The following is a 25,267-nucleotide window of genomic DNA, read 5'->3' on the forward strand; positions in this document are numbered from 1 at the left end:
CATGTGTTCGAGCTGATGGAGGCACACGCGGAAAATCGCGCTCAGGAATGTAATCTCACTGAACACGATTAAACTTCACTGCCCACCAAATCTTGGCATTCTCCACTCGTCTTTGAAAACACACCTTTTTGTTCCACCTCTTTCTCTGCTTCCGCCCAGGGCATTTCTCTTCACAGAGATATAATTAATCTGATCAGTCACAATTCTGTGTAATTCAGGCTTGAGTGAGCGAGGCCTAAGAGTTAAGGGCATTCACGATTCAAGGCTTGGAGCAGCCTCTGTAACTTTTCTTTTTAATGCATAAATAAGTCTACATTAAGTGTTAATTCCTAGAAAAAGATCAAACTTAAATAAATATCTGATGTACTTTCCATATCCTACCAGGTCAAGAAAACTGTCACAGCCAGAAAAATTTATTTTAAAATAGAAACATACATAAAGCTTTAAAACAATCAAACTCTAAACAGAAGGGGAAAAGCCATCCAATCCCAGAGTCATATGGAATGAATTTCCATATGCATTTGAAATTCACGTAAGGAGCACTTAAAAAACAACTTGAAATGGAAACCCCACTCTCCCCATCTCCCGGCAGGTGCTGGCTGCAGGGACAGGGCACAGCCCACCCCCACACTCCAGCGCTGGGAGCTGCCACCCAGCCCAGGTGACCACCGGCACTCGGCTCCGTGGCCGAGACAGATGTTCACACGTGGCATCGCGACACTACCAGCACCTTCCAGATCCAACAGGATGGGAGCCCGGGAGACGCACGAGAAACGTTCAAAGGGATTTTGGCAACGCAGAAGACGTGACGTCCAGGAGATTCCACCAAAAGCTTCCAGAAATACTCAGTCAACAGCACAAGCTCTGCTTGGCCCGGCAGCCCGGCCTCCAGCGGCGTTCAGTCCGCGTGCGGCTTCTGCACGGGCTCTTCCCCGTAGGATTCCCCGAACTCGTTCACTCTGCTCTTATCCACGGGATAAAGCCTGCAAGGACAGACAGGGCAAGTGACAGCCCACCCAACCGGAGCTGTGACCACCTGTGGGAGAAGACTGAGTCCTGACTCACTTTCAACAGCGGCACCGTAACAAGTCAGTAGGAAAAAGGCGAGGCGGCAGGGTCTGCTGCCTCCATGGGGCTGAGCAGCCCGGTCCCGTGTTTGCCGGACGGGCAGGCTGGTGCCGGCTCTCAGCAGAGCAACCTGGCACCACAGAGGGCGGGAGCCTCACCTCAGGGAACCGTAAAACTACAGGGGTTTGCACGACAGCACAGCGACAGCTCATGCTCATGGGGCTTCCCAGGCCGCAGTCCGGCCGTGAGCACAAGTGACTGCTCCCTTCAACCCCGAAAGACGCCCCAGAGGGCCTTGCCGATGCCATCCTGGTCACCGGCTTGGAAACTAAGGCATGACGGACACGTGCAGCAGGGAGCTCTACGTAGCCACAGACGAGAAAGTGAGGTTTCAGCTTTAAAAACGGACCCGTCTCCCACCATGAGCCCCAGGTGCCTGCCCAGCAGCGTCCACAGGTCTGGAATGGGACGCACGTCACCGACACCTCAGAGAACACCAAGGTTTCCGGGACTTCCGGGCGTGGGAGGACTCAGGCCTGAGAGGGGGCCCTGCAGAACGGCTGCACCAGGCCAGCTGCGGCAGCTCACCTGGGCGCAGGGGGACCCAGGGACTGCGGGGGTTCCCCAGCCGGTGCTCACGGAGGGCAGGGCTGAGCCGGGGCGCTGTGCTCACGGGAAAGCAGCCCCTCCCTTTCAGAGACAAAGGCTGCCCCTAAAACCACACAGGCTGTGGCAGGGGAACCCAGAGTGGGCCACACGGACGTGCAAATTGCCCGGAATAAAGAGTCAGAGACGCACAGAATGGTGCCAGCGTGACGGGGACAGAGGTTCTGGACGGGCTGCAGGGCCTGAGGCTGCACATGGGAGGGCACAGCTACTCCGAGGCAGCCCACCCGGGACCTAGGCAGGGCCCCCCAGGAGGGGCTGTGGGGAAAAGACCCCTCAAGGCAGGCACCGGGGCTTACCATGGCAGGGAGAAGCCCCTCCCTCCACCCCAGGAGCCGGGACCTGGGCTGGGCCGAGTGAGCGGCAGCTTGTGTCCTTGCTGGTCCTTGCGGTTGGTGGCCTGGGCCACAGGGAACCCCCACCGGCCCCCCACACACAGCGCAAAGGGGAGGCCAGACACCCCACTGGAGGAGATGCAGCTAGAAAACTCTCTCGAAGGCTTTTCCTTGGCTGACGGTCCTCACTCCAAGGACCGAGCTGGGAGGGCGTCGGGATTTGGTCTCGAGGCCCTGGAGATTGGCTCGTGAGGGCAGCTGGGGCTCAGGTGGGCGCACTCTTCACAGGCTGCCCCTGCAGGGGCCGGGGGCCCAGAGGCTGCTCCCATCGCTGGAGACCCGAGCCAGGGTCCGCCGGCGGGACACGCAGGGCAAGGCTGAGCCCTTTGGGCTCCCCTGTCTCTGCTACAGCAATGACTGCGAACGTGTGGACACTTCGGGGACAGAAACTGCTTGTGCTGGAGAACAGTGCAGATGGAAACGGGCAGGTCTAAAGGTCTAAAGTACAACAGCGAGACGGGGACGATTTCTCGCCACGTCACAGCCCTGGCAACTGCAACCCAAGTTCCAGGCAACAAAGGAAAAGCACCCGCCAGATGTCCTTCTGCCCAACGGATAAACCGGCGCAGGCGTCTGTGAAACCCAGCAGCGCCACGCTCAGACGCAGCCCGCGGCAGGCACGGATGCCCGCACTCACCAGCGCTGGTAAAGGTAGACCAGGAACACCACGTCGTCCCGGAAGCAGGCCAGCCGGTGCGACGTGGGCATGGTGATGATGAAGGCGAAGACGTCGTCGATGAAGGTGTTGAACGCCTGCAGGGCCGGGGGAGGGAGGTGAGCCCTGCCCAGGGCTGGACCTACCTGTTTTGCACGCAGAGCGAGCCAAGTGCGTGACAGCAACACGCAGCCCTTGTCCCTGGCTCCCCACAGTGGCAGGAAGTGCCAGGTGCTCTGCTGTCCCCGCCGGGCCCCACGGGCTGGCCTGGGCTCTCCACATGCGCAGAACCCAAAGGGCACCGTCCCGAAACCCAAGCCCAGAGCAGAACCACCCCAGTGTTGCTCTTTCCTCTTGGAGCCCACAATTTTATTCCATAAAACTGCCACCGCGTCGCAGTTTACCTCAGCCCCCCCCCACAGCACTGAGGCACCTCCAGCTCCACACGGAGTCAGGGCGCCGCCCCGAGCTCTGCAGGCCGGGGCTCCCTGTACCACTGGGGGGCCGGAGCCAGCCGGACTCCGGGTTACGGGGCCAAGGGGGCTCTGGTTTTTGACACAGGTTGCCAAGAAGGAACACGGCTTCTAACTCAAAATACCTTGTCACTACCAAAGTCAGAGAACTGTAGTCTTTTGCTGCTTTTTCAGTTTCTCTATGGCTTTCACATTTCTTAAAAGAGATCCCTGAACATTTTTCAAACGTTTAACAAAATCATGGGCTACCAGAAGCGTTCTGGGTGGAGACGACCGCTGCAGTGGTGTTCCCTGGACGGCGTCTCCCAGCCCCCGTGCTCACGAGGAAACCCGAGCCTCGCCGGGTGGAGCACTCACCTTGTAGGTGAAGGCCTTCCAGGGCAGATGCGCCACCGACTTCATCTGGGACCAGGAGAGAGCAGAGGTCAGGCGCGGCGGAGGGCACACGCGCCACCGTCCGACGGAGCTGCGAGCCTTACCTTGTAGTTCACGAAGAGCTGGGGCAGCATGAAGAGGAAGCCGAAGGCGTAGACTCCTACGGAGGGAGAGGGCACACGTGGAGGGCGGCCCCGTGCTCACGGCCCGCGCCCGTGCCCGCCGGGCAGCAGCCCACATCCAGACAACTCCGGAGAGTCTGCCTTGGTGTGACGGAGCTTTCCGGCTGGTAAATTTGCGAAGAGTCAACAACAACTTGGAGGGCAAAACTCTTAGGACTCAGCGTAACCCCTGCCCACAGGGTTCAAGTGTGTGCCAGGCACTGGAACCTTCTGGGCTGTGTCCGGGGGACACAGGGGCCAGTGTGGGACTCACACCCAGGGGCACGGCAGTCGGGGAGCTGCAGTGCCGCGTGAGACGGACGATGGCCCCAGGGCTTGTGGGCTGTTTCCCAAGGACATCTCGAAGCTGTGGCCAGGCGGCAGCCCAGCGGGGCAGGGGCTGCACACGGCCCCTCGCAGCCCAGCACAGCCCAGGACGCCAGCGCCAGGCGCAGGGGCCCCGACCTCCTGCACGAGTGCTGGGGGGTCTCTGGGGCATCTGCGGGAGGCAGGACGCCAGGTACGACGCCTTGCTCAGCGGTGGACCAGCCACACCACGGCGGCTCTGCACACAGCACAGGTACACCGGGGGCCGCCCCACCTGGGTGTGAGTTCACCCGGTGACGTTCACACCACGACACAATCGCCTCATGGTGCACTCTCAGACCGTAACTGCGTCGTTAGGTGACACCTGCCTGGGCCTGCTCTCGGCTCCAAGCCCAGGGGAGCCGCTGTGTCGGACTCGGGCAGACCCGGCACCGGCAGCCCAGGCGGGCGCCCTGTGGTGCGCGTAGGGCCCCAGGGGGGTGGCTGGACGGGGGCGTATGGGGATCAGCCTCGAGTCACAGGGTGCCGCTGCGCGGGGTCACGAGGCAGGAATGATACAGGCAGCATCGCTCCCAACGCTGTCACTGAGACGGGACACGGGGACTCACCGTTGACAAAGCTGTTGATCAGCCAGGAATACCAGCTGCAACAGAAGAATAGCTGTGAGCACTACAAAAGCCCAGCCTCCCAAACCATTTAATACCTGTGTTAAACTGACGAAACTCTAGTTAAACATCCTCTTATAACACCCCCGCACTCTCGCGGGGCGGGGGAGCCTGTGTTTCTCGGGCTGGAAGACCTCCTGCACCTCTCTGCCTGGGACACTGAGCCACCGCCCACCCTCCACTGCCCAGGGCTGTGCCTCCAGCCTCACGCAGACTCCTGAGAGCGCACGGCCCCGGGGCCAGAGCCGGTCCCTGTCCCACCGCAGGGAGGAGACGGGGCCAGAGCCGGGTCCCCTGTCCCACCGCAGGGAGGAGACGGGGCCAGAGCCGGTCCCCTGTCCCACTACAGAGAGGAGACGGGGCCAGAGCAGGGTCCCCTGTCCCACCGCAGGGAGGAGATGGGGCCAGAGCCGGTCCCCTGTCCCACCGCAGGGAGGAGACGGGGACACAGAGCCGCCGTGCACAGCAGCAGGGAGGGGCTGGGGGAAGCCGGGGTGGCGTCCCCACCTGCACGCAGCACTTGCCCCGGCGCCTTGGCACGGTTTGCTCTGAGCTCAGTTACCAAGTGGATTTTTCAGGTGAACAGTGGAAAGGTGTGAGGTGTGCGGGCGCCCTACCTTTTATACTTGATGTTCAGGAGCGAGTAGACGGCGCCTCCGACGCAAAGAGGGTACAACAGGTAGGACAGGTACTTCATGGCCTGCCAAGGGATAGATGCCCAGTGAGACACGCCCACCTCAGACCCTGCAGGGTTTTCACAGAACGTGGTGACAACATTGAGAGAGAGGAAGGCAGGAAGCCCCTGGGGCAGTGGAGCCACTCGGGGCAGCACAGTGCTGGTGGCTCCGTCTCACCACGCGCGGGCTAGACCACAGAGCACACAGAGGGCACCTGCTAGGTGTCCCCCCAAACAGCTTCCCCACCGAGTGTCACAGTGAGGACGGCACCTGCTAGGAGTCCTATCAGCTTCCCCACCGAGTGTCACAGCGAGGATGGCACCTGCTAGGTGTCCCCCCAAACAGCTTCCCCACCGAGTGTCACAGCGAGGACGGCACCTGCTAGGTGTCCCCCCAAACAGCTTCCCCACCGAGTGTCACAGCGAGGATGGCACCTGTTAGGTGTCCCCCCAAACAGCTTCCCCACCGAGTGTCACAGCGAGGACAGCACCTGCTAGGAGTCCTATCAGCTTCCCCACCGAGTGTCACAGCGAGGACGGCACCTGCTAGGTGTCCCCCCAAAACAGCTTCCCCACCGAGTGTCACAGTGAGGACAGCACCTTCTAGGAGTCCTATCAGCTTCCCCACCGAGTGACACAGCGAGGACGGTACCTGCTAGGAGTCCTATCAGCTTCCCCACCGAGTGTCACAGCGAGGACGGCACCTGCTAGGTGTCCCCCCAAAACAGCTTCCCCACCGAGTGTCACAGTGAGGACAGCACCTTCTAGGAGTCCTATCAGCTTCCCCACCGAGTGTCACAGCGAGGACAGCACCTGCTAGGTGTCCCCCCAAACAGCTTCCCCACCGAGTGTCACAGCAAGGACAGCACCTGCTAGGAGTCCTATCAGCTTCCCCACCGAGTGTCACAGCGAGGATGGCACCTGCTAGGTGTCCCCCCAAACAGCTTCCCCACCGAGTGTCACAGTGAGGACAGCACCTTCTAGGAGTCCTATCAGCTTCCCCACCGAGTGTCACAGCGAGGACAGCACCTGCTAGGAGTCCTATCAGCTTCCCCACCGAGTGTCACAGCGAGGACGGCACCTGCTAGGTGTCCCCCCAAAACAGCTTCCCCACCGAGTGTCACAGTGAGGACAGCACCTTCTAGGAGTCCTATCAGCTTCCCCACCGAGTGTCACAGCGAGGACAGCACCTGCTAGGTGTCCCCCCAAACAGCTTCCCCACCGAGTGTCACAGCAAGGACAGCACCTGCTAGGAGTCCTATCAGCTTCCCCACCGAGTGTCACAGCGAGGATGGCACCTGCTAGGTGTCCCCCCAAACAGCTTCCCCACCGAGTGTCACAGCGAGGACAGCACCTGCTAGGAGTCCTATCAGCTTCCCCACCGAGTGACACAGCGAGGATGGCACCTGCTAGGTGTCCTATCAGCTTCCCCACCGAGTGTCACAGCGAGGACGGCACCTGCTAGGTGTCCTATCAGCTTCCCCACCGAGTGACACAGCGAGGACGGCACCTGCTAGGTGTCCTATCAGCTTCCCCACCGAGTGTCACAGCGAGGACGGCACCTGCTAGGTGTCCTATCAGCTTCCCCACCGAGTGACACAGCGAGGACGGCACCTGCTAGGTGTCCTATCAGCTTCCCCACCGAGTGTCACAGCGAGGACGGCACCTGCTAGGTGTCCTATCAGCTTCCCCACCGAGTGACACAGCGAGGACGGCACCTGCTAGGTGTCCTATCAGCTTCCCCACCGAGTGTCACAGCGAGGATGGCACCTGCTAGGTGTCCTATCAGCTTCCCCACCGAGTGACACAGCGAGGACGGCACCTGCTAGGTGTCCCCCCAAACAGCTTCCCCACCGAGTGTCACAGCGAGGACGGCACCTGCTAGGTGTCCTATCAGCTTCCCCACCGAGTGTCACAGCGAGGACGGCACCTGCTAGGTGTCCTATCAGCTTCCCCACCGAGTGTCACAGCGAGGACGGCACCTGCTAGGTGTCCTATCAGCTTCCCCACCGAGTGTCACAGCGAGGACGGCACCTGCTAGGTGTCCTATCAGCTTCCCCACCGAGTGTCACAGCGAGGATGGCACCTGCTAGGTGTCCCCCCAAACAGCTTCCCCACCGAGTGACACAGCGAGGACGGCACCTGCTAGGAGTCCTATGAGCTTCCGCGCTGAGTGACAGCCCTGCAGACCGTGCCACTCGGGTCTCCCTCGCCCTGTGTGCACACCCAAACCACCTGTCACTCACCTGGGTGTCGTACTCCTCAGTTTTCCTCTCGGATTCACTGTAACTGCCGAACTGTTGTGAAATTCAACACAGTAACGTTAATCGACTCAGGAAGGGGATCCCAGCACAGCTCAGCTGACCGGGGAGGGTCGCACGCGGCTGTGAAGCCGACAGCACCACGCCCAGCTGCCCTGGCCCGGCTCCCCGTGTGGGAGCGAGACCCAGGCAGGAGCCTGCGGCCAACCCACCGCAGGCCTCCCTCCTGCCCCGCAGGGTCCCTTCCCGGGTGCGAGAGGGTCTTACAGACTCCCTGCTGCCTCCCCCAGCCCCAGGCCCCCACCACACAAGGGCTGTCTGCAGCCGGAAGTGTCCCGCCTGTTCCGCTTGTGGGGGCTGCAGGTGTACACGGTGAAAATACTTCCTCGTACGGAATGTTTCTGACACTGCTCCAACGCCAGCAAGGGGGTGGAGTCGTGGGGCTGGTGCTAAACTACAAGATGTTGGGATGCGCCCACTGACCCTTCTGTCCCCAATCTCACAGCCTAGAACAGTGGGCACCGCAACTTCTCAGGGTCCCACCTCAGCCCAGGTCCTCCCACGGGACAGTAGCCCCACGAGCGTAAACTGCCAGCTCCGGCGTCCAACCCCAGCCCCGATCTGCCCAGGAGACTTATCGATAGGTGGAGACTGGGAACAACTGCCCTCAGCAGCAGCAGCCACTGTGTGTGGAACCGGCTGGACTGCTGCCCCCACAGTCCCCGACAGTCCCCACCACCCTGGGGCCTGGCAGAGCCGGGCAGCCCCGCACTTCTCAGCGGGCTGTGGTAGGATGGGGCTGGGGGCTCTGCTTTGAACGGCCTCGGAGCCAGGCCCACGACTGGGGCACCCTCAGGAGGATGAAGAATCGCCCTGCCGAGGACGTCCACGAGGACCTGCGGTGCCCGCAGTGTGCCCCCCCAGATAGACAGCAGGATTACGGGGCCACCTGCCCTCGGAGGTCAGCACTCAACCAGGGTGCGACACCCGGTGGGCGTGAACATGCTGGCCAGGAAACAGGACACGGACCAGGGCAGGGGTGGGAAGATGACAGCGTCCCAGAGGCGGCTCGGGCCACGGCAGGAGCCTACCTGCAGCCCGGGTCTCAGGCCCCTCCAGACCACAGTCATCTTCAGGGTCTTCTTCACCTTCCACAGCTGGGGAGAAACAGGGGTCGCGCGTTTCAGATCCCAGGGCTGAGGGGAGCCAGGGGGAGCTGCTTGGACAGCAAGGGCAGGTCTCGAGCCCGGGCGCAGACCACTCGGGCCACCTTGTACGCCCCGCTTGGCCGCCTCTGCCCTCTGCCCCGACCCTCAGCAGGCCGTCTGCTCTGAGCCACCCTGCCTGCCCCCACACGGCCCCACCTCCTTCCTGGGGTACCTGGCAGGTCCCAAGCCTGTTTCTGAACCTCTCTGGGATCCACCCCACTTCCCCCTCCCCACACCCTCGGCCGGCATCACCTGCTGCGCGCAGGACTGGGTCTGCCTGAACTTGGGACTGTGGAGGGTCACACCTACCGAGCTCCCCCAGATAAGCACTGACAGCCACAGGGCCAGCACCCACAGGTGGGACACGCAGAGCCTCTGGCTCTGACTTGGGCTCCCGTTCGCGGGCGGTGGGTGCACAGAGAACCGGAGAGAGGCTGGGATCCCGCCCTGATCTGTGCTCCCACGCCCACCCCCAGCAGGCCCCCGAAGGCCTGGCTCCCACGCCCGCCCTGCCCCACGAGGCTCCCTTTCTTTGTGAGTCCCCAAACCACCAGGGCCAGACCAAGGGCACCAAGTGGCCTTAGCTGCTGTGCCTCAGTCTCCAGCAAAGCACCAGCTCCTTGAAGGCCACGGTGGCCGCGACGTGGCTCTGCTCTGCCGCAGCAGTCTGCCGAGTGCGTGAGGACACCTGGCTGGAGGGTGACCTTATCTGCAGACCATCGGAAAGGCCACCTCCGCCTCCCTCTGCAGAAGCTCTGGACAGCAGCCACCTCCTGTCCCTCAGTGCTTCCAGAACACGGAGGCCACCGGGAGAGCACCGCCACTCCCGCGCACAGCTCTGGGGCTCCGAGCACCAAGGTCCCCAGGTCCCCTGCCTGGCGCCAGGGCCGTGCCCGGGACTCACCTCGATGGCGGCTCCGACGCCCGCGGGCACCAGCACCAGCAGGCTCGTCTGCTCGTCCAGCAGGAACAGGAAGATGACCACCGTGCTGAAGCAGCGCCAGAGAACTGCGGCGGGAGGCCAGGCTTGGGGGGAGGTGCAGGCACCCCCGCCGCCCGGGAAGCTTGGAGCCCCCCAGTCCTCATCACCCCATTTGAGAAAGAACAGTCTGGACCCTCACGCAGCTAAGAAAACGTTCTCACAAGATCATCAAAGGCCACAGAGCCGACCAGACGGTCGCGGGCGGCCCCGTGAGGTGCGTCTGACCACGCTACAAGCACACAAGCAGGCAGGGGACACGGAGGGGACCGGCTGGCGGGGACTGCGAGGCTTCCCCGTCCTCACCGCACCCCGTCCTGCTTTCCCACTGGCTCTGGGGTAAACGCTTCTTCTAAAGCTGCGCTTCAAAGACCACTCCCGCTTTTTAAGGTCTTCCTCCCTCAAGGGCTACGTGCAGGCAGGGGCAGCAGAGCCCGGAGCCAGGGACAAGCTGGTCACAGCCATACCACTGTCTGCTGCCCACCCCACCTAGGATGCCCGAAAGGCCGGGGGCAGGGGATTCGGGAGGGAGGCCCTTTCCCCTCCCAGGACAGTAGCACAGGACAGAGCCCCTGAGCCCTGGTGACACTGTGGGGTCACCTGAATAGCCAGGACCACCTGGGACCACCCACTTAGGCATGTCTTTTCCATGTGACAGAAAGAACTTTTCTTGTTGGAGACACTTGCTTGGGGCTGGGCTGACAGCTGCCTTCCCCCCACGTGCCGCCTGCTCTGCCCGGCACAGCGTCCGTATGCTCAGCACCTGTGACCACCCACGGGATGCACCTGGGGCCTCAGTGCGCGGAGCACAGCCAGCCTGGAGGTGCCAGGGACGCCGGCAGGCGCACGGGCCCAGCCCTACCTTGGGCCCACGAGTGCCCAGAAAGGTAGGAGAGGTGCAGGCACCTGGCTTCCCACTGCGCAAGCCCAGAGCCCCCACTCACTGAGGGTGGTGACCAAGCCCCGGGCCGTGTGGCCGCCGGCAGTCGCGCCAGGATCACTGCAAGGTCTCGGGACGCCTGACCTAAGAGGCTTCCCCACAGCTGACCCAGGGTGGCGTCTGCAGCGCTTGTCACGACAGTCACAAACCACAGCTTCATCTAACTCCCGAGACCGGCCCGTCAGCAGCAGAGTGCGGTCTGGCCCCTACCTGCCTTCGTGGACATGCCGATCATGCTCTTCTTTTTCTTCCAGAAACTGATGTCGTTTTTAAAGGCCAGGAAATCGAAGAGCAGCTGGAGGAGCAGACGGGAAGGCGGCTCGTATCTCAACGTGTTCTTAGCGCCGCGACCGCAGGGGCGCACCCAGGCAGATGCGCACACCTGAATCCACGCCTCCACGGGCCCCGCGCCCCACCAGCCAGGTCAGAACCGTGGAACTCCAAGGTGGCCTTTTGCCGGGGCCCATCTTTGCCTGGGACGGTGGGGAGGAGCGCCCGCAGGGACGCCGGGATGTTCACCGTCCACCCTGATCCGCTCCCCGCCCCGCCCTGCCCTCGAGCCCCGGCTACGCAGGAGGGCAGCCGCCCGCCCGCCCGCAGCCTTGCGTCCTCACAGACACTTCTCTTTCCTTTAAAGAGACAGGGTCTCGCTCTGCGGCCCAGGCTGGAGTGCAGTGGTGTCATCATAGCTCACGCCAGCCTCCAACCCCTGGACTCCAGAGGTCCTCCTGCCTCAGCCTCCCGAGTAGCTGGGACGACAGGCGCGCACCACCACGCCCGGTGGAGACACCGCCCTTTTCATACAAATCGTGACTTGATTCCCCAGTATGGTTTTGCAAAGTTTTAGCTTGACTGGCAGCCAGACTCCCAGGCGCTCAGAACCAGCGCTGACGGCATGGCCTGGCGCCTTCGCACCTTCCCACCCTGGTCAGGAACCCAGCCTGACAGCCGTGACAGCTTCCTCCTAGCAGCTCCAGATTCCGTGTACATAAGTGAGGGCACGCCAGCCCCCACCTGCACACGTATGAAGTGAGGGCACGCCAGCCCCCACCTGCACACGTATGAAGTGAGGGCACGCCAGCCCCCACCTGCACACGTATGAAGTGAGGGCACGCCAGGCCCCACCTGCAGTTCTGTTGTCTGTGGCTTCAGTTACCCACGGCACAGTACAATAAGGTATTCTGAGAGTGAGACAACAATCGTGTAACCGTCATTACAATGTACGGCTAAAATTGTTCTATTGCCAGTATCGCTGTTCATCTCTTACTGTGCATGGTTTATAAGTTAAGCTTTATCCCACGTATGCACATGTAGAGAACACATAGCGTACACAGAGTTTCATACCGTGCAGGTTTCAGGTACCCGCCAGGGCTCTTAGAACATATCCCCAGAGGATAAGGGGACCATGGGATATACACAGAACTGATTTTTCAAATCTTGAAGTCATCCAGAATTTATACAATGAAATAATTTAGTGGACACATTCATTGTTCTCACTGACAGGGATGCTGCTCAAAGCATTTTTGATCTTCTTTCCGAAACCACCCCAAAGCCAGCCAAGGCCAAAGTCCTGGAGGCAGTGGACACGCTCTGTGGCCCTGGGAGCCAGGAGAGAGGGCAGGACTGCTGTGCCCACACTGCTGGGCGGTGGGAGGGTGGTGGGAGGGCGCAGGGCGGCGGGGCAGCCCGCGCGAACCCCAGGCCCAGTGACCCAGCCCGTGCAGGTGCCCAGGGAGCCTCCCCACCGCCCGCGCCTCCCACGCCCTGACCAGGGCACAGGGGACAACTCACGTGGAAGGCGGCGACAAAGAAGGTCAAGGCCAAGAAGTACAAGTTGGTGTCCACGAAAATGCCTTTGACTTCATCGGCGTCCTTCTCTGAAAACCCTGCAGGACGAGACGCACCGTGAGGGGCAACTCCAACCGCCCCACGTCACAGACGGTTCCCGACGCAGAACACGCAAAGCTCAGCAGCAGCAAAGCTTCCCTTGACCAAAATGTGGCATTTCAAACATCACATGCTTAATAAACCAAATTTCCACGTCATCAACCAGGTCATTTCCAAACAGACAGACGGGAGAGGAAGCGCGGGCGAGCCTGGGAGCCGGCACGCACCGAACTGCTGCAGCGAGTACACGGCATCCTGCATGTGGATCCAGAAGCGCAGCCGCCCCAGCGAGACCTTGTCGTAGGACACCGTGAGGGGCAGCTCCGTGGTGGAGCGGTTTATCACCTGCGTGAGGAAAGCCACACGTGAGAGCACGCCAGACACACGGATGGGGTCGCGGCTGCCACCGTCTCACTGAGAGAGTCCAGTCACCCTCAGTGTCCCCGCCCAGCCCGGGACACTGCGCCTCTTCCTGCTGCCCAGGCCACCCCAGGGCCAGGCCGGGCTGGTGACTCCCACCGCCCCCTCTCCCGTCACACAGAGTCCTGTGGGGAGAGGACGGGGCAGATTCCTCTCTCCACCCACCTGAACCCCACGTCCCTTCTGACCGCATCCCCCTGAGGTCAGGGACACGAGCAGCACCCCGCCCGTCCGTGTGCCCCTCCACTCTCCAGGCCACACGAACCCACTGGCACCTCGCTGAGCAGAGGGCAGGGGCAGAGCACGGCCTGCAGAGCCGCGGCACCTGTCCTGGGAACCAGACCACGCAGGGGACACCCACAGCCACAGGGCACACGGGCCAAGTGCCCTCGGAGCCTGAGGGATGGAGCACAGGCAGGGGTGGATGTGGGGACACCAGAGAGCTCCAGGAAGAGGCAGCACTTGGGCCTGGCTCCTGAGGACGCACAGACTGAACGTGGGGTCGGGGGGCTTCAGGAGCAAGTGCTCAGTCTGGCAGCGCACGGGGCCAGGCCCCAGGGCAGCAAGGTGGGAGGGCGTGGGACAGGGTGCACAAAGGCGAGCCCACGCCCTACAGCACACGGCGGTGACCACCCCCAGGGGCCAACACACGCACAAGGGCCACGTTTCACGTGCTGGAACCTCCAGCAAAGCTGCACTGTCCAATCCGCCTGCCCTGACTCACACCCTCGACCCTGGTGGAGTCGGCAGCCAGCATCACGCCAGGGTTGACCAGATGCCAGGCCTGGGCATCCTGGGCACCGCAGCCTACGCTGGGGTGCCCCACGTAGCACACTGGTATTGGTGCAGGGGGCATTAGGCCTCTGGCAGCCCTCAGGCCACCAGGCCCGTTGGAGGCCCCCAGCAGGCTGTGCCCCGCTTCCTGCTGGCACTCGGCGGCTTGGCTGTTCTGCAAAGACAGCATCCCCCGAAAACCGGCTCCAAATGAGACAAAGCACCAGTGCCACAGAAGAACGTGGCCGGGGAAAAGCCGGCCACCTGCACGCTCGTCCCTGCGTCTGTGAATGGGACTCTCCCCAAACCACACAACGTGGGCTGCAACTGGGAGGTGCTCTGCAGACATTGCCCCGGAGCCTCCAGCCAGACAGATCTGCAGGCAGACTCCCAGGACGTCGACCCGCGGCCATCCTCTCGCGACCCAGCGTTGCCCGACTGCCCGCAGGGAGCCAGCACCACGAGGCCTTACCAAGGGTGACCCGGGTGGGCGCACTGAGGTTCACAAAGCACCATCTCGTGCGTTTCAGCAGAACCTGGAATGACCTGAGGTTTGCAAATAGCACCAGGTAGGCTCCAAAAACAGAGAAAGGAACCAGGGCTGCAACGAGGCAGCTGAGGGAGGCTGAGCGCCAGCCAGACCTGCTCGCCGGCCGCCGACTGCCCCGGCCCCAGCCTGCAGGCTGCGTAGGGGCAGGCGGAGCTCCAAAAGCAGAGGACCCCGTGTGAGGGAGCTCTGTCAGCAGCGGTGCCAGGGCTGTGGCTCCTGCTCACCGGTGTCAGCTGGAGGTGGGGAGTCTGCGCAGGCATGAAAGCAGCCAGATGCCCAGCGCTGCTCACCAGCTGCACACCCTGGCAAGCTCCCCGCTCCCCCTGAGGCTGTTTTCTCACCTATGAAATGGGGATGCATCTGCTTCAGCTACCAGTAGCCGTGAGAGAAAGGACACACGGCCTGGCTTCCAGAGAGGGCTCCCAACGGACAGCAACGGCTTGGGGAGGTGAGAACCCAGCTCTTTGCTCCTACATGACCCGAGCCCGGGAGGTCACCTCCTAACCCCAAACCACCTCACCTGTGAAATGACAGCACCACCGCTCCTCACACGACTGCTGAAACATTCACAATGCGCTTAGCACAGTGCCTGGTGCACAGTGACATGAAGATTGACCACTTTCATTACTCTATCAGCCAAAGGTCGGCCACACTCCAGCTACTCTCAAAGCAACCCTGGGGGAAATGGGCGCCGTCGCTGCCTGAAGCCACGAGGGCACCAGAGTCCGCAGGGTGGCCGCTGCCCACAGGCCTCTCAGCCTCCGGGGCACCAGGAGCCACAGCTCCAAGTCAGGGCCTGGGTGCGCGACCAGCCCTGCGGGCGCAGTCTGCCCAAGATGCTTTCCAAACTGACCCGCGCCTCGCATCAGAACACACACGCGGACGCCATCTCGCACGGCACTCGGGCACCTGCACTTCACAGGCTGTCTTTTGAGAGCCTTTCACTCGGGGGAGGGAGGGTGTGGGGAAGACCCCTCACTGGCCGGCGGCAAACCCAGAGCAGGACCAGGTCCCAAGATCCGCGATAAAGACTCACGGGTCTAAGGGCGGCACTGCCCACCACGGGCAGAGCTCAGTGCCAAGCTTTGGAAACTGTCCCAGCGACGCTGAAGGCCGAGGCAAGGGGACAGCCACCGACTTGCCGCGGGCAGGGCCGGGGCCTGGGCAGGCAGGGAGCTGCTCACCATCAGATCCTTCACACGGTTGCTCAGCTGGTCGATGAACAGGATGGGCAGGTAATGCACGGTCTTCCCCAGCTGGACCCTGCGGCAGAGCACGATTCCCCACAGTCAGCAGGATGCCTCTCACCCGGGGGTGAGCTCAACACATCCAGAAGCCGGGCCTCCCCCAGAGAAAGCCCACCCAGCACCGTGTCCAGCAGCTTCCTGGTCACAGCAGTCCCAGGATACAGCCTCCCAAACAGAAGAATCCAGCCACAGGCAGGACAGGCCCCCATGGCCACTGGGCTGTGGGGGGACGATGACAGAGCCCGGGGCCTCTGCGCGTGGACTCAGGGGTCCCATAATGCAGAGGCAGACCACGAGCGACCACCCGCCACCCGTGCCTGGCGTGCCAGGGCTGGAGAAGGGCAGGGCAGCTTTTCACTGAGTGACCCTTTTTGCACCTTTGACGTTTAGCCACGTGTATCACATATTCAAAAATTAAAATTTTTAGAAAGAACACAAAAACCTTGTGACAACACCACGGGCATTACTGATGGTGCAGAAAGGCGGTTCTGGGTGTGGCATTTCCAGAGGTTGCGCGGTGGGCGGCGGACAGAGCTCCCCTGGGATGCCCCGAGGGCACCGACACAAGGTAATTGAGGTGGCCACACACGTTAATTTTAATAGCTACATTTAACTAATAATGGCAATTGATACTAAAGGAATGATCTAACAGTGAATTTTAAGTAAATTTACACGAGTCGAGGTAAAGAAGTGAGGTGACAAGGTGCACGGCGCCCTCCTCTTGCCAACAGAAGGCCACCCAGGAGCAGAGGGCAAGAGGGACGTGTTCGAATGCCCTTCGTCTCCCTCTGATCCCTGGTGGGAACCTCAGTTGGCACAACCTCCGAGAGGCGGGGGAGGAGCCGGGCCCAGGTGCTGGTGGGGTGCGGGCTTGCCTGGGCCCGTGGCTCCCACCCCTGCCGCCGCGCCACCCCCTCCACCCGCCCTGCGTGGGCCCGGCAGCGGCACTCACATCTTCATGTACCGGTGCACGTCGGCCGGCAGGGAGGACCCGTCGAAGACGAAGTTGTCCACCATCACGTTCAGCGTTAGCCTCGGTCTCCAGTGAGAAACCGGCTCGTCCAGGGCGCTCGACGGCTTCTTCTCTGCCTCGATCTGCTGCTGAAGGGGGAAGACAGAGGCGGTGCTCGGGAGGAAGGTCGTGCCCGGGGGGACCCTCACTGTGCAGACTGGCCACCCCGACGACCGCAGGCGGGGAAGGAGCCCACCGGGAGGCCACAGGGACCCTGCGGCTGCCAGCTCCCCCAACCCTCACCGCAACCTGCCTTCCTCCTCTCCTCAGGAGCCAGGGGCAGCCGTCTTGCAACATGTGGTCATGGATGGCACCAATCCCTTTTCCAGGGTGCCAACCTCAGCAGGCCCTCCTCTGGGACCCTGAGGAGAGCGAGAGCCCCGTGATCCTGGCAGCAGAGCGAGTCTGGAGCTAATTCAGCCCTGCGGTGCCAAGGAGACCAAAGAGCAGACGGCGTGCAAACCAAACGTGTGAGGGTGTGTGGGAAGGGTGGCGTGGAGGGTTAGGCATCCATCTCAATAACATTAAATTTAGAAAAGAAACTCTGACAGGGAATCCTTATTCCAGACCTGACAAATTCTATGAAACAGTATTATTTCCTAAAGACACACTATGATAATTTAATTAGCTGTGATAATTTACACTGAAGGCGGTTCTCCAAACAGCGCAGCAGCTCACGCTTATTCACACCAGCTACGTTCCAGAGAGGGCACTACACGTCCACTCCTCATGGCCTCCTCAGCATGCCTGGGAGGAGGGCCACGTCCCCATGCAAAGGGACACGGAAGCAGGCACCAGGTGCTCTTCCCACGGAGACACGGCAGGCGTGCAACCCCTGGGACAGGCCAGAGCTGGCGCTGGCAGGGTCTTCAAAACCTGCCCTCAACCCCAAGGTGTTTGAAACAATCTCACAGCCGAGTCCTGAAAAGCTGCCATCTTCCTTCTTTTGTAAATTATCTCAACTTCCAGTCAATACACTAGTTGGAATTTCCTTGTTTCACCCACGGCCCCATTAATGATCAATTACGTGATGTCCAGTTTTTCTTTGCACATATAGCTCTCTACAGAAGTATAAAACGTAACTTCTACATATACCTTTTCAATCATTCTGGATTATATCCTGAGAGCAAACATCCAACAGGAGTCCAGTGCCACACACAGTGCAGTCTGAGCCCCCTCTAAGTGACAGCTCCAGGTGAGAAGGGTGTCGTGAGCTCTGCGGGACCCAGTGGGAGGGGACAGGTGCTCCCCAGGGACTGGGAAGGCCCAAGGCCTGAGACGGAATCTAGACAAAGAATACTAGTCACCACTTAAATTGTCCCCAATTTGATGTAAAATTGACCTGCAAACCTTTGGGAAATTACTCAGCTGCAAGGGAGAAATGCATGCCAGTAAAGTCACTGCAGCCCTCGACCTCGGCTGCCTGTGTGGAGAAACACGTAGCGACTCTCAGTGGGAGCACAGGCTCCGCTGCCAGCAACAGGGAAGACCCTCACCTGCGCGGCAGGCTCCCCCGTGAGCAGGTTGATCTCTTCTGGCTTGGGGACCATGTAGGTGGTCAGAGGACTGACGAGGTGCACCTGCTTCCCGTCGTGCCACGGCAGGAGCCCGGCATGGTGGAGGAAGATGTAGGCGTACAGCGTGCCATTGTTTCTTGTTTTCTTTGGTACAGAAACATTAACTGTCCTAAAACAAAACAAATTATCATCTCACCCATACACACATCATATTCTATGTCTACACACACAGAAACCACTCAAACAGCTTCATAAATAATGCTGTTTCAAGTAAACTAACTTTAGTTCAGAAGTACTAAAAGTGAAACCCACCTGCCTGTGACTTTACTACTACTAATCCTGAACACAGATGTGTCCCAAGCGTGGGCAGCTCTAACTGAAAGAAGGAGCCAGCGCTTCCTGCCTCCACTTCATGAGGCTCAGAGAGGTCCTAACTTGCCCGAGGTCACAGGACTAAAGTGGCCAGGGGGAAACTGGCATCCGGGCCTGGCCAGGACACTGGCTGGTTTCCACTAAACAACACAACGTCAAAGTCACAGCGGGAAAGTTCAGACCCAAGTCTCACAAACTAAGTTCAGCCACATGTGCTACATGAGCTTCTTTCACACTACTGGAAACGATCAGAAATTTAATGTGGGTAGTTTCTGGGGTTATAACTTTAAAGAAAGATGGCAGACTCTCAGCCACAAAAGACCAACTTTCAGGCCTCTGGCTGGCCCTGACCCTGCCAATATCCTACAGTCACACCGGGTAGAGGCGCCACGCGCTGCTGCGTCTCCAGGCCTCAGCCCAGGTGCCCGGCCACTCACTCGCACTGCCCGGCTCCGTCTCCATGCTGCACTAAACACACGCCTCCGCTGCTTAGGATTCGTCCTTCCTCTTCCTCCCTTTATAATCTCATGGCCGAAGTTCTAAGTAATTCCCACTGCAGTGGGACACAAAGGAATATGGACACCCCAGCACCAAATAAAAAGAGCGTGGCTTGGGTACCACGACGTCTCACGGCTCTGCTCAGCAGCGGTGTGAGGCTTTGCCCACTTCCCTGGGGGCGCTCCTGGCAAGATGCACCCTGGGCCGGCCAGGGCAGCTGCACAGGGGCCGGGCCAAGAGCACTCACCCCTCTCCTCATCCCGCCAATCTGTCCTCGCTGACTAGCACAGGGCCTGACACAGAGGAGGCAGCATTCACACCTGTGAAACGCAACCCAACACAGACGTGTCCTCAGCATTTTTTAAAAATGTGGCTGCTGTAAGTGGAAGCTGGAGGAGCTGCACTTCCTGCCTCCAGGTCACAGGGCTCAGCAGCCATAACTCGCCCGAGGGCTCAGGGCCAGGGTGGCCAGGCAGAAACTGGCACCCGACGGCCATCCTGCTTCCCCTCCCCAAGTACCGCCTCCAGCTGTCCCACCGGGGCTGCCCCACAAGGGGCATTTACTCCAGTACAAAGTCTTGCAGTTTCATCACTCTCACCTGACACTCCCTAGGCATGAAGAGGAAAAAAGTAGAACTGCAAGAAGCAAATGTTTAAAATTATACTTGAGTTTAAAAAATTGGAGCCATATGTTAGACGTAATTTTTAAAAAATTTTAAAAAGTTACCCTACATATTTGCACATTGTCTGATCTGCTCTAACATCACGTCACTAACGATTTTCTGCAAAATTGTTTCCTCCATCTCATCCCTTTTCCTGTACAAGCAACTTACATAAACTACTTCCACCAGGACAAGACAAGTTGTCCACGGCTGTGACAGCTTAGTTCTGTAGCACAGCATCCGAGTGTGACACCTGCTTCCACTGGAACCACCCCCGGCCCCGGCTGCTGTGCATCACACTGCCATCAGACACTGGTGTACGCTACTTCCGAAATTACACCAGCACCATCTACTTTCAAGTCTGAGTGTTTACGTGCCAAGTACAGATCTCCAGTTAAAACATTCCACCACTTTCAAGACATTAGTAAGACTGCTTCTCCAAGGCAGACTTAACACTAACGCTTAAGCAGTCCAAACATTAATAACATTTACCCTGTCGCTGGCTCTCTGTCCTACACACATACCTTTCAAATTTGGACTCCACGTCAAAGTCTTCCACATTCAAGACTAGGTCGATGTTGTTCTCAGCACCAAGGTTGGACCGCGTGGTGGTGTACACACTCAGCTGGAAAGGGGCGTCAAGAAAGTCAGCGCGGCAAGGCTCCAGGCAGAACACACCCGCCAGAACGGCCAGGCCTGGGAGCCGGCGGCCGCACGGCTGCGGGACGGGGTCAGGTTCCACCCCAGATCCACGCAGCTCGGGCCTGGACAGGGCGGCGGGTCTGCTGTGCCTACTGCAAAGGAAGAGCTGCTAAAGCGTGAAGCCGGCAGGGGAGCGACAGGGCAGCAGCTAGACCGAGCCGGGGCGCCTCCCACCCGGGGGGACCAGCCTGGGCGCAGCGCCTGCAGCCGGAAGCGAGGACCGCCCGGCGCTCACCTGCAGCTTGGGCCGCCGCGCCAGGTACGGCTGGATGCAGTTGGCGTCGCCGGCGCACGGTCGGGTGTAGACGATGCCGTACATGACCCAGCAGGTGTGCACCACGTACACCACGAACACGCCCACCACCAGGCTGGTGAAGGAGCTGCGGCCGCTCCACATGGCGCCGCCCGCCCGGTCCGCCCCGCGCCCAGCCGGCGGCTCCGGCTGCCGCCGATCACGGGAGAGCCGCCGCGCGCCGCCGCCACCGCCGCGGGGGGACGAACGCGCTGCGCGCCGTGGGCCGCCGGCCGCCCCGCATGCTCCGGCCGCCACCCGACCTGGCGCCTCGGGATTCGCCGGCCGGAGCGCCGCTTCCGGGCCCCGCCGCCCGCCGGAAGTGGACGCGCCGCGCGGCCCCCTGGGAAGCGGCGGTCCGGCTGCGCACGCGCACGTCCAGTGTGCGGCGCGGCCATGACGTCACCGCCCGCGCCGCCCTCCCAGCGTGCCCTGCGGGAGGTGAAGCACCACCCCTGCCCAAGAACTCCGGGACTCCCAAGTGGGGTGAAATGTTAACATTTGGGTGTTAACGAGAAAAAACCCAGGCTGTAAAGTAATTCAAAGAGGTTAATTTTTTTTTTTGCCGTCAACAAGAAATTTACTTGTTTTAAAAAAATCCAAATGCTGGTATTGTCCAGAAAAATTTAACAGGTTTATTTATAATTGTTATAAAGTTGAACTGCTGAAACTTGTTTGCTGTAACTTGTTCACTGAAACCTTTGACTTGCATTAATGCTTCACATCCCCGCATTTATATTAAAAATTCACACACAAATGAAAATGGAAAAACTGCCGGATAATATATTCTGTAAAATTTTTTATAGAGACGGGGTCTTGCTGTGTTGCCCAGACTGGTCTCAAATTCCTGGGCTCAATTGATCCTCCTGCCTCAGCCTCCCGAAGTGCTGCGATTGCAGGCGTGAGCCCCACGCCCGTCCGGTCTCTGTAGTTTCCAGCTTCAGGGGAATGAGGGTTCGAGGGGGTGGGTGGAGGGCAGGAAGGCAGGGAGCAGTGTTCTCCTGCTTGGGACTCAGGCACCCCTGCATCTCTGGTCCCACCTGGGCGGTGCTGAGATTCGGGGCTGCAAGCCAACCTCGCCTAACCGGGAGGGTGTCAGTAAGAGAGGGGAGTGCCCTGAGAGCCCAGGTGGGGTCTCCAGCACCCAGATTTGGACCTTTGGTCTCCTGCCTGAATGCTGAGTGCAGCAAGTGTCACTGGCCGACCACGGCCCTCACCCTCATCGACGGCCCAGTTTCCCAGGAGGAAAATCGATGAGATTGCGGGTTTTGGCCCTAGAGCACACAGGCCCTGTTATTATCTTACACAAAGCCGGGCCAGCCTCCCACAGAGCTTTCAACATGACTTAGCGTCAATATTGGGGCTTTTGTAGTCACCTCAGGAAACCTATCTTTGAAGGAACAATAGATTGCATTCTCTAGAACACGTGGGGAGATAAACAGCTTTTGACAGCCAACATGCTCATGAAAATGGCTGTTTTAGTGGCAGGAAGAGACAGTTCAGCGCCGCTTTCTCGAGCTAACGTGAGTTCTGCACTGCTGCCTCCCCGGCCTGCAGCCCTTAGCTCTGACCATCCCTACAATTGCCCCTTGGACCAAGTACAACGATGACAATCATGACAGCTCTGGGGTCTGTCACCTCGAAACCCAAGTGCAAGGGCAGAGAGCCGTCCCTGGAGCGAGGGAACACCACTGCAACTGAGAGGACCCGGGCTCCTGCCGGTACATCGGTGCCTCAGACGCTTGTGCAGGTGCAGGCAGGAGCCCCCACCCGCCCAGGTGCATGCAGGGAGCAGGCAGGAGCCCCCACCCGCCCAGGTGCATGCAGGGAGCAGGTGCAGGCAGGAGCCCCCACCTGCCCAGGTGCATGTAGGGAGCAGGTGCAGGCAGGAGCCCCCACCCGCCCAGGTGCATGCAGGGAGCAGGCAGGAGCCCCCACCCGCCCAGGTGCATGCGGGGAGCAGGCAGGAGCCCCCACCCGCCCAGGTGCATGCGGGGAGCAGGCAGGAGCCCCCACCTGCCCAGGTGCATGCAGGGAGCAGGTGCAGGCAGGAGCCCCCACCCGCCCAGGTGCATGCAGGGAGCAGGCAGGAGCCCCGACCCGCCAGGTGCATGCGGGGAGCAGGCAGGAGCCCCCACCCGCCCAGGTGCATGCGGGGAGCAGGCAGGAGCCCCCACTCGCCCAGGTGCATGCAGGGAACAGGTGCAGGCAGGAGCCCCCACCCGCCCAGGTGCATGTAGGGAGCAGGTGCAGGCAGGAGCCCCCACCTGCCCGGTGCATGCAGGGAGCAGGTGCAGGCAGGAGCCCCCACCCGCCCAGGTGCATGCAGGGAACAGGTGCAGGCAGGAGCCCCCACCCGCCCAGGTGCATGTAGGGAGCAGGTGCAGGCAGGAGCCCCCACCCACCCAGGTGCATGTAGGGAGCAGGTGCAGGCAGGAGCCCCCACCCACCCAGGTGCATGTAGGGAGCAGGTGCAGGCAGGAGCCCCCACCCACCCAGGTGCATGTAGGGAGCAGGTGCAGGCAGGAGCCCCCACCCACCCAGGTGCAGGTAGGGAGCAGGTGCAGGCAGGAGCCCCCACCCACCCAGGTGCATGCAGGGAGCAGACAGGAGCCCCCACCCACCCAGGTGCATGCAGGGAGCAGACAGGAGCCCCGACCCGCCCAGGTGCATGCAGGGAGTGGGAGGCCCCAAGTCACAGAGACGTGGCTTCAACACCAGGGACAGCCCAGAAGGCACCTGACAGGACGAGCTGTCGGGTGACTTAAAAGAATAACCCTGCAAGAAGGCGCCACCCTGAGACCTGCTGTGTCTTCATTGAGTTCAATACCCCCCCTCCCCCAGGCAGGAGAGATGGTCCCGCCCACTGCAGGGATGAGGCAAGAGGGTTTTCCCCAGATGCCTGGGGCTGGGGTCAGGGCTGTGGCTGCCCCCGCAGGTGTGCACGGGCTGGATGGTGGGGCGGAGGAAGGAGGTGGGGAGACACTTCTTGGGGGGTTGCTGATGCCTCACCTTGAGGGGGGGCAGGGGCCGCTGTGGGCTCTGTCTGTGTGCCCTGCCCTCTGGAGGAGGCATCTGTGGCAGGGGAGAGGAGTGTGGGTCACGGGAAGGGCTGCAGCCCCCACCCAGGGGGTCACAGCAGGAGCATCGGGCCATCTCAGGTCTTGTCTGCCCGGGGCAGGGGGCCCTGCCACTGGAGCTAGGCGGGACCCCTGCATCCCACAGGGTTGGCACCGCGCGCCCATGGAGACAGGACCAGGCCCTCTGGGAGCGGCACCGTGAGCTGCCCCGCCAGGCCAGCCCTCAGAGGCAGAGGCCTGACGCGTGTGCACACAAACACGTGATTGATTTGCCCGGGAATTCCACCATAACGTGCATCGCGGGTGGTGTCTGGCTTTGTCGGAACATTCTGGCAGCTGGTCATCATCCCACGGAGGGCAGTGCAGTCAGGCACCGCCTGCACCCACGGCCACAGTCACGCGCAACCACCGGGTCTCGGAGAGCAAAGTGACGCAGGCCGTGGGGACAGGTGGACGGCTTCTCACCAAACCAAACACACTCTGGTCGCACAATCCAGCAGCCGCACTCCTCGGCATTCGCCCAAAGGAGTCGCAAAGTCGTGTCCACACAAAAGCTTGCTCCCAGATGGTAACAGCAGCTTCGTTCAGAATTCCAAAACTTGGTCTTGAATTCTTGAGCTCAAGTGATCCTCCCACCTCGGCCTCCCAGAGCGCTGGGATCGCAGGCCTGAGCCACCGCGCCCGGCCTCTCAATTGCCAAGACCTGGAAGCAACCAAGGTGTCTCCGGTGGGAGAACAGAGGGATAAACGTGGCCTGTCGGGCAGTGGAGCGCCGTTCAGCACGGAAACAATGAAAAGACAGGAGGGACCTTCAATGCTCATTGCCAAGGGAAATAAGCCAGTCGGAAAAGGGTGCACACTGTGATTCCGACCACACGACATGCTCTAAAATATGAAACTTTATATTTAGGAATGAAGTGTAAACTTTGTCATGAGCAAAGTCAAAGGCACACGGCACACAGGGGCCTGACTGCCACGAACCACAGCGGCTTCCAACACTTGAGGCAAAAAGACCGACTTTACCCACTGGGGAGACGGGGGAGAGGGTGGCGCAGAGAAAGAGCCCTGGGCCCTCGGCCGCACTCAGCGGGGCGCACATTCTGGGCCCCCACGGGGCGGGTCCCATGCGTCAGACAGGCAGAGACGCCCTGGGTGGGCGTCCTGCGAGGGCAGGTGGCTCACGAGAACCGCCATCCTGGGGGCAGGAAGCTGGCCACAGCTGCGAAGGGCGCCCCGCCCCTGACCTGCAAGGCGGCGGCGTCCCAGGGCAGGCGGACAGGGTGGGCTCAGGGGCGCTCACGCCGCGCCGTGGGCAGTGGCCAAAGGTTGGAAACAGCCAGCTATCAAAGAGGAGAAGATTGACTGAGTGGCAGGGAAGGGCTAACCCGCTCGCCGAGGTCTGGTT

The 25,267-nt window shown here is 60.9% G+C and overlaps 1 protein-coding gene across 2 annotated transcripts; it reads right to left on the bottom strand.

Annotated features, from left to right (window-relative positions):
- Positions 1 to 397: 397 nt before the first annotated feature.
- Positions 398 to 21,100, bottom strand: CLPTM1L (CLPTM1 like). Of its 2 annotated transcripts, none has more exons than XM_045565732.1 (17): positions 20,726 to 21,100; positions 20,313 to 20,413; positions 18,236 to 18,425; positions 16,680 to 16,828; positions 15,665 to 15,743; positions 12,964 to 13,081; positions 12,641 to 12,735; positions 11,060 to 11,144; positions 9,835 to 9,938; positions 8,814 to 8,879; positions 7,708 to 7,758; positions 5,403 to 5,485; positions 4,729 to 4,763; positions 3,737 to 3,792; positions 3,615 to 3,659; positions 2,767 to 2,882; positions 398 to 983 (listed from the first exon to the last, which is right to left on the bottom strand). In XM_045565732.1, exons 1-17 carry the CDS (start codon positions 20,885 to 20,887, stop codon positions 899 to 901), a joined length of 1,620 nt encoding a protein of 539 aa, XP_045421688.1. In that variant the 5' UTR covers positions 20,888 to 21,100; the 3' UTR covers positions 398 to 898. The 2 variants fall into 2 exon arrangements, with proteins under 2 accessions (XP_045421688.1, XP_045421689.1); XM_045565733.1 differs by having other exon boundaries at positions 16,680 to 16,825; positions 20,726 to 21,064.
- Positions 21,101 to 25,267: the final 4,167 nt, after the last annotated feature.

This window comes from Lemur catta, chromosome 12, assembly GCF_020740605.2.
Source record: "Lemur catta isolate mLemCat1 chromosome 12, mLemCat1.pri, whole genome shotgun sequence".
In the NCBI taxonomy this organism is placed as follows: domain Eukaryota; kingdom Metazoa; phylum Chordata; class Mammalia; order Primates; family Lemuridae; genus Lemur; species Lemur catta.

Bases quoted from the DNA above. Each gene is read 5' to 3' on its own strand.
- CLPTM1L (XM_045565732.1), bottom strand. From the start codon at position 20,887: ATGTGGAGCGGCCGCAGCTCCTTCACCAGCCTGGTGGTGGGCGTGTTC. The intron at 9,939-11,059 runs GTAGGGGCCAGA...CTCCCGCCGCAG, and splicing joins CGGCATGTCCACGAAGGCAG to TTCTCTGGCGCTGCTTCAGC. The intron at 3,660-3,736 runs GTAAGGCTCGCA...TCCTGGTCCCAG, and splicing joins AGCTCTTCGTGAACTACAAG to ATGAAGTCGGTGGCGCATCT.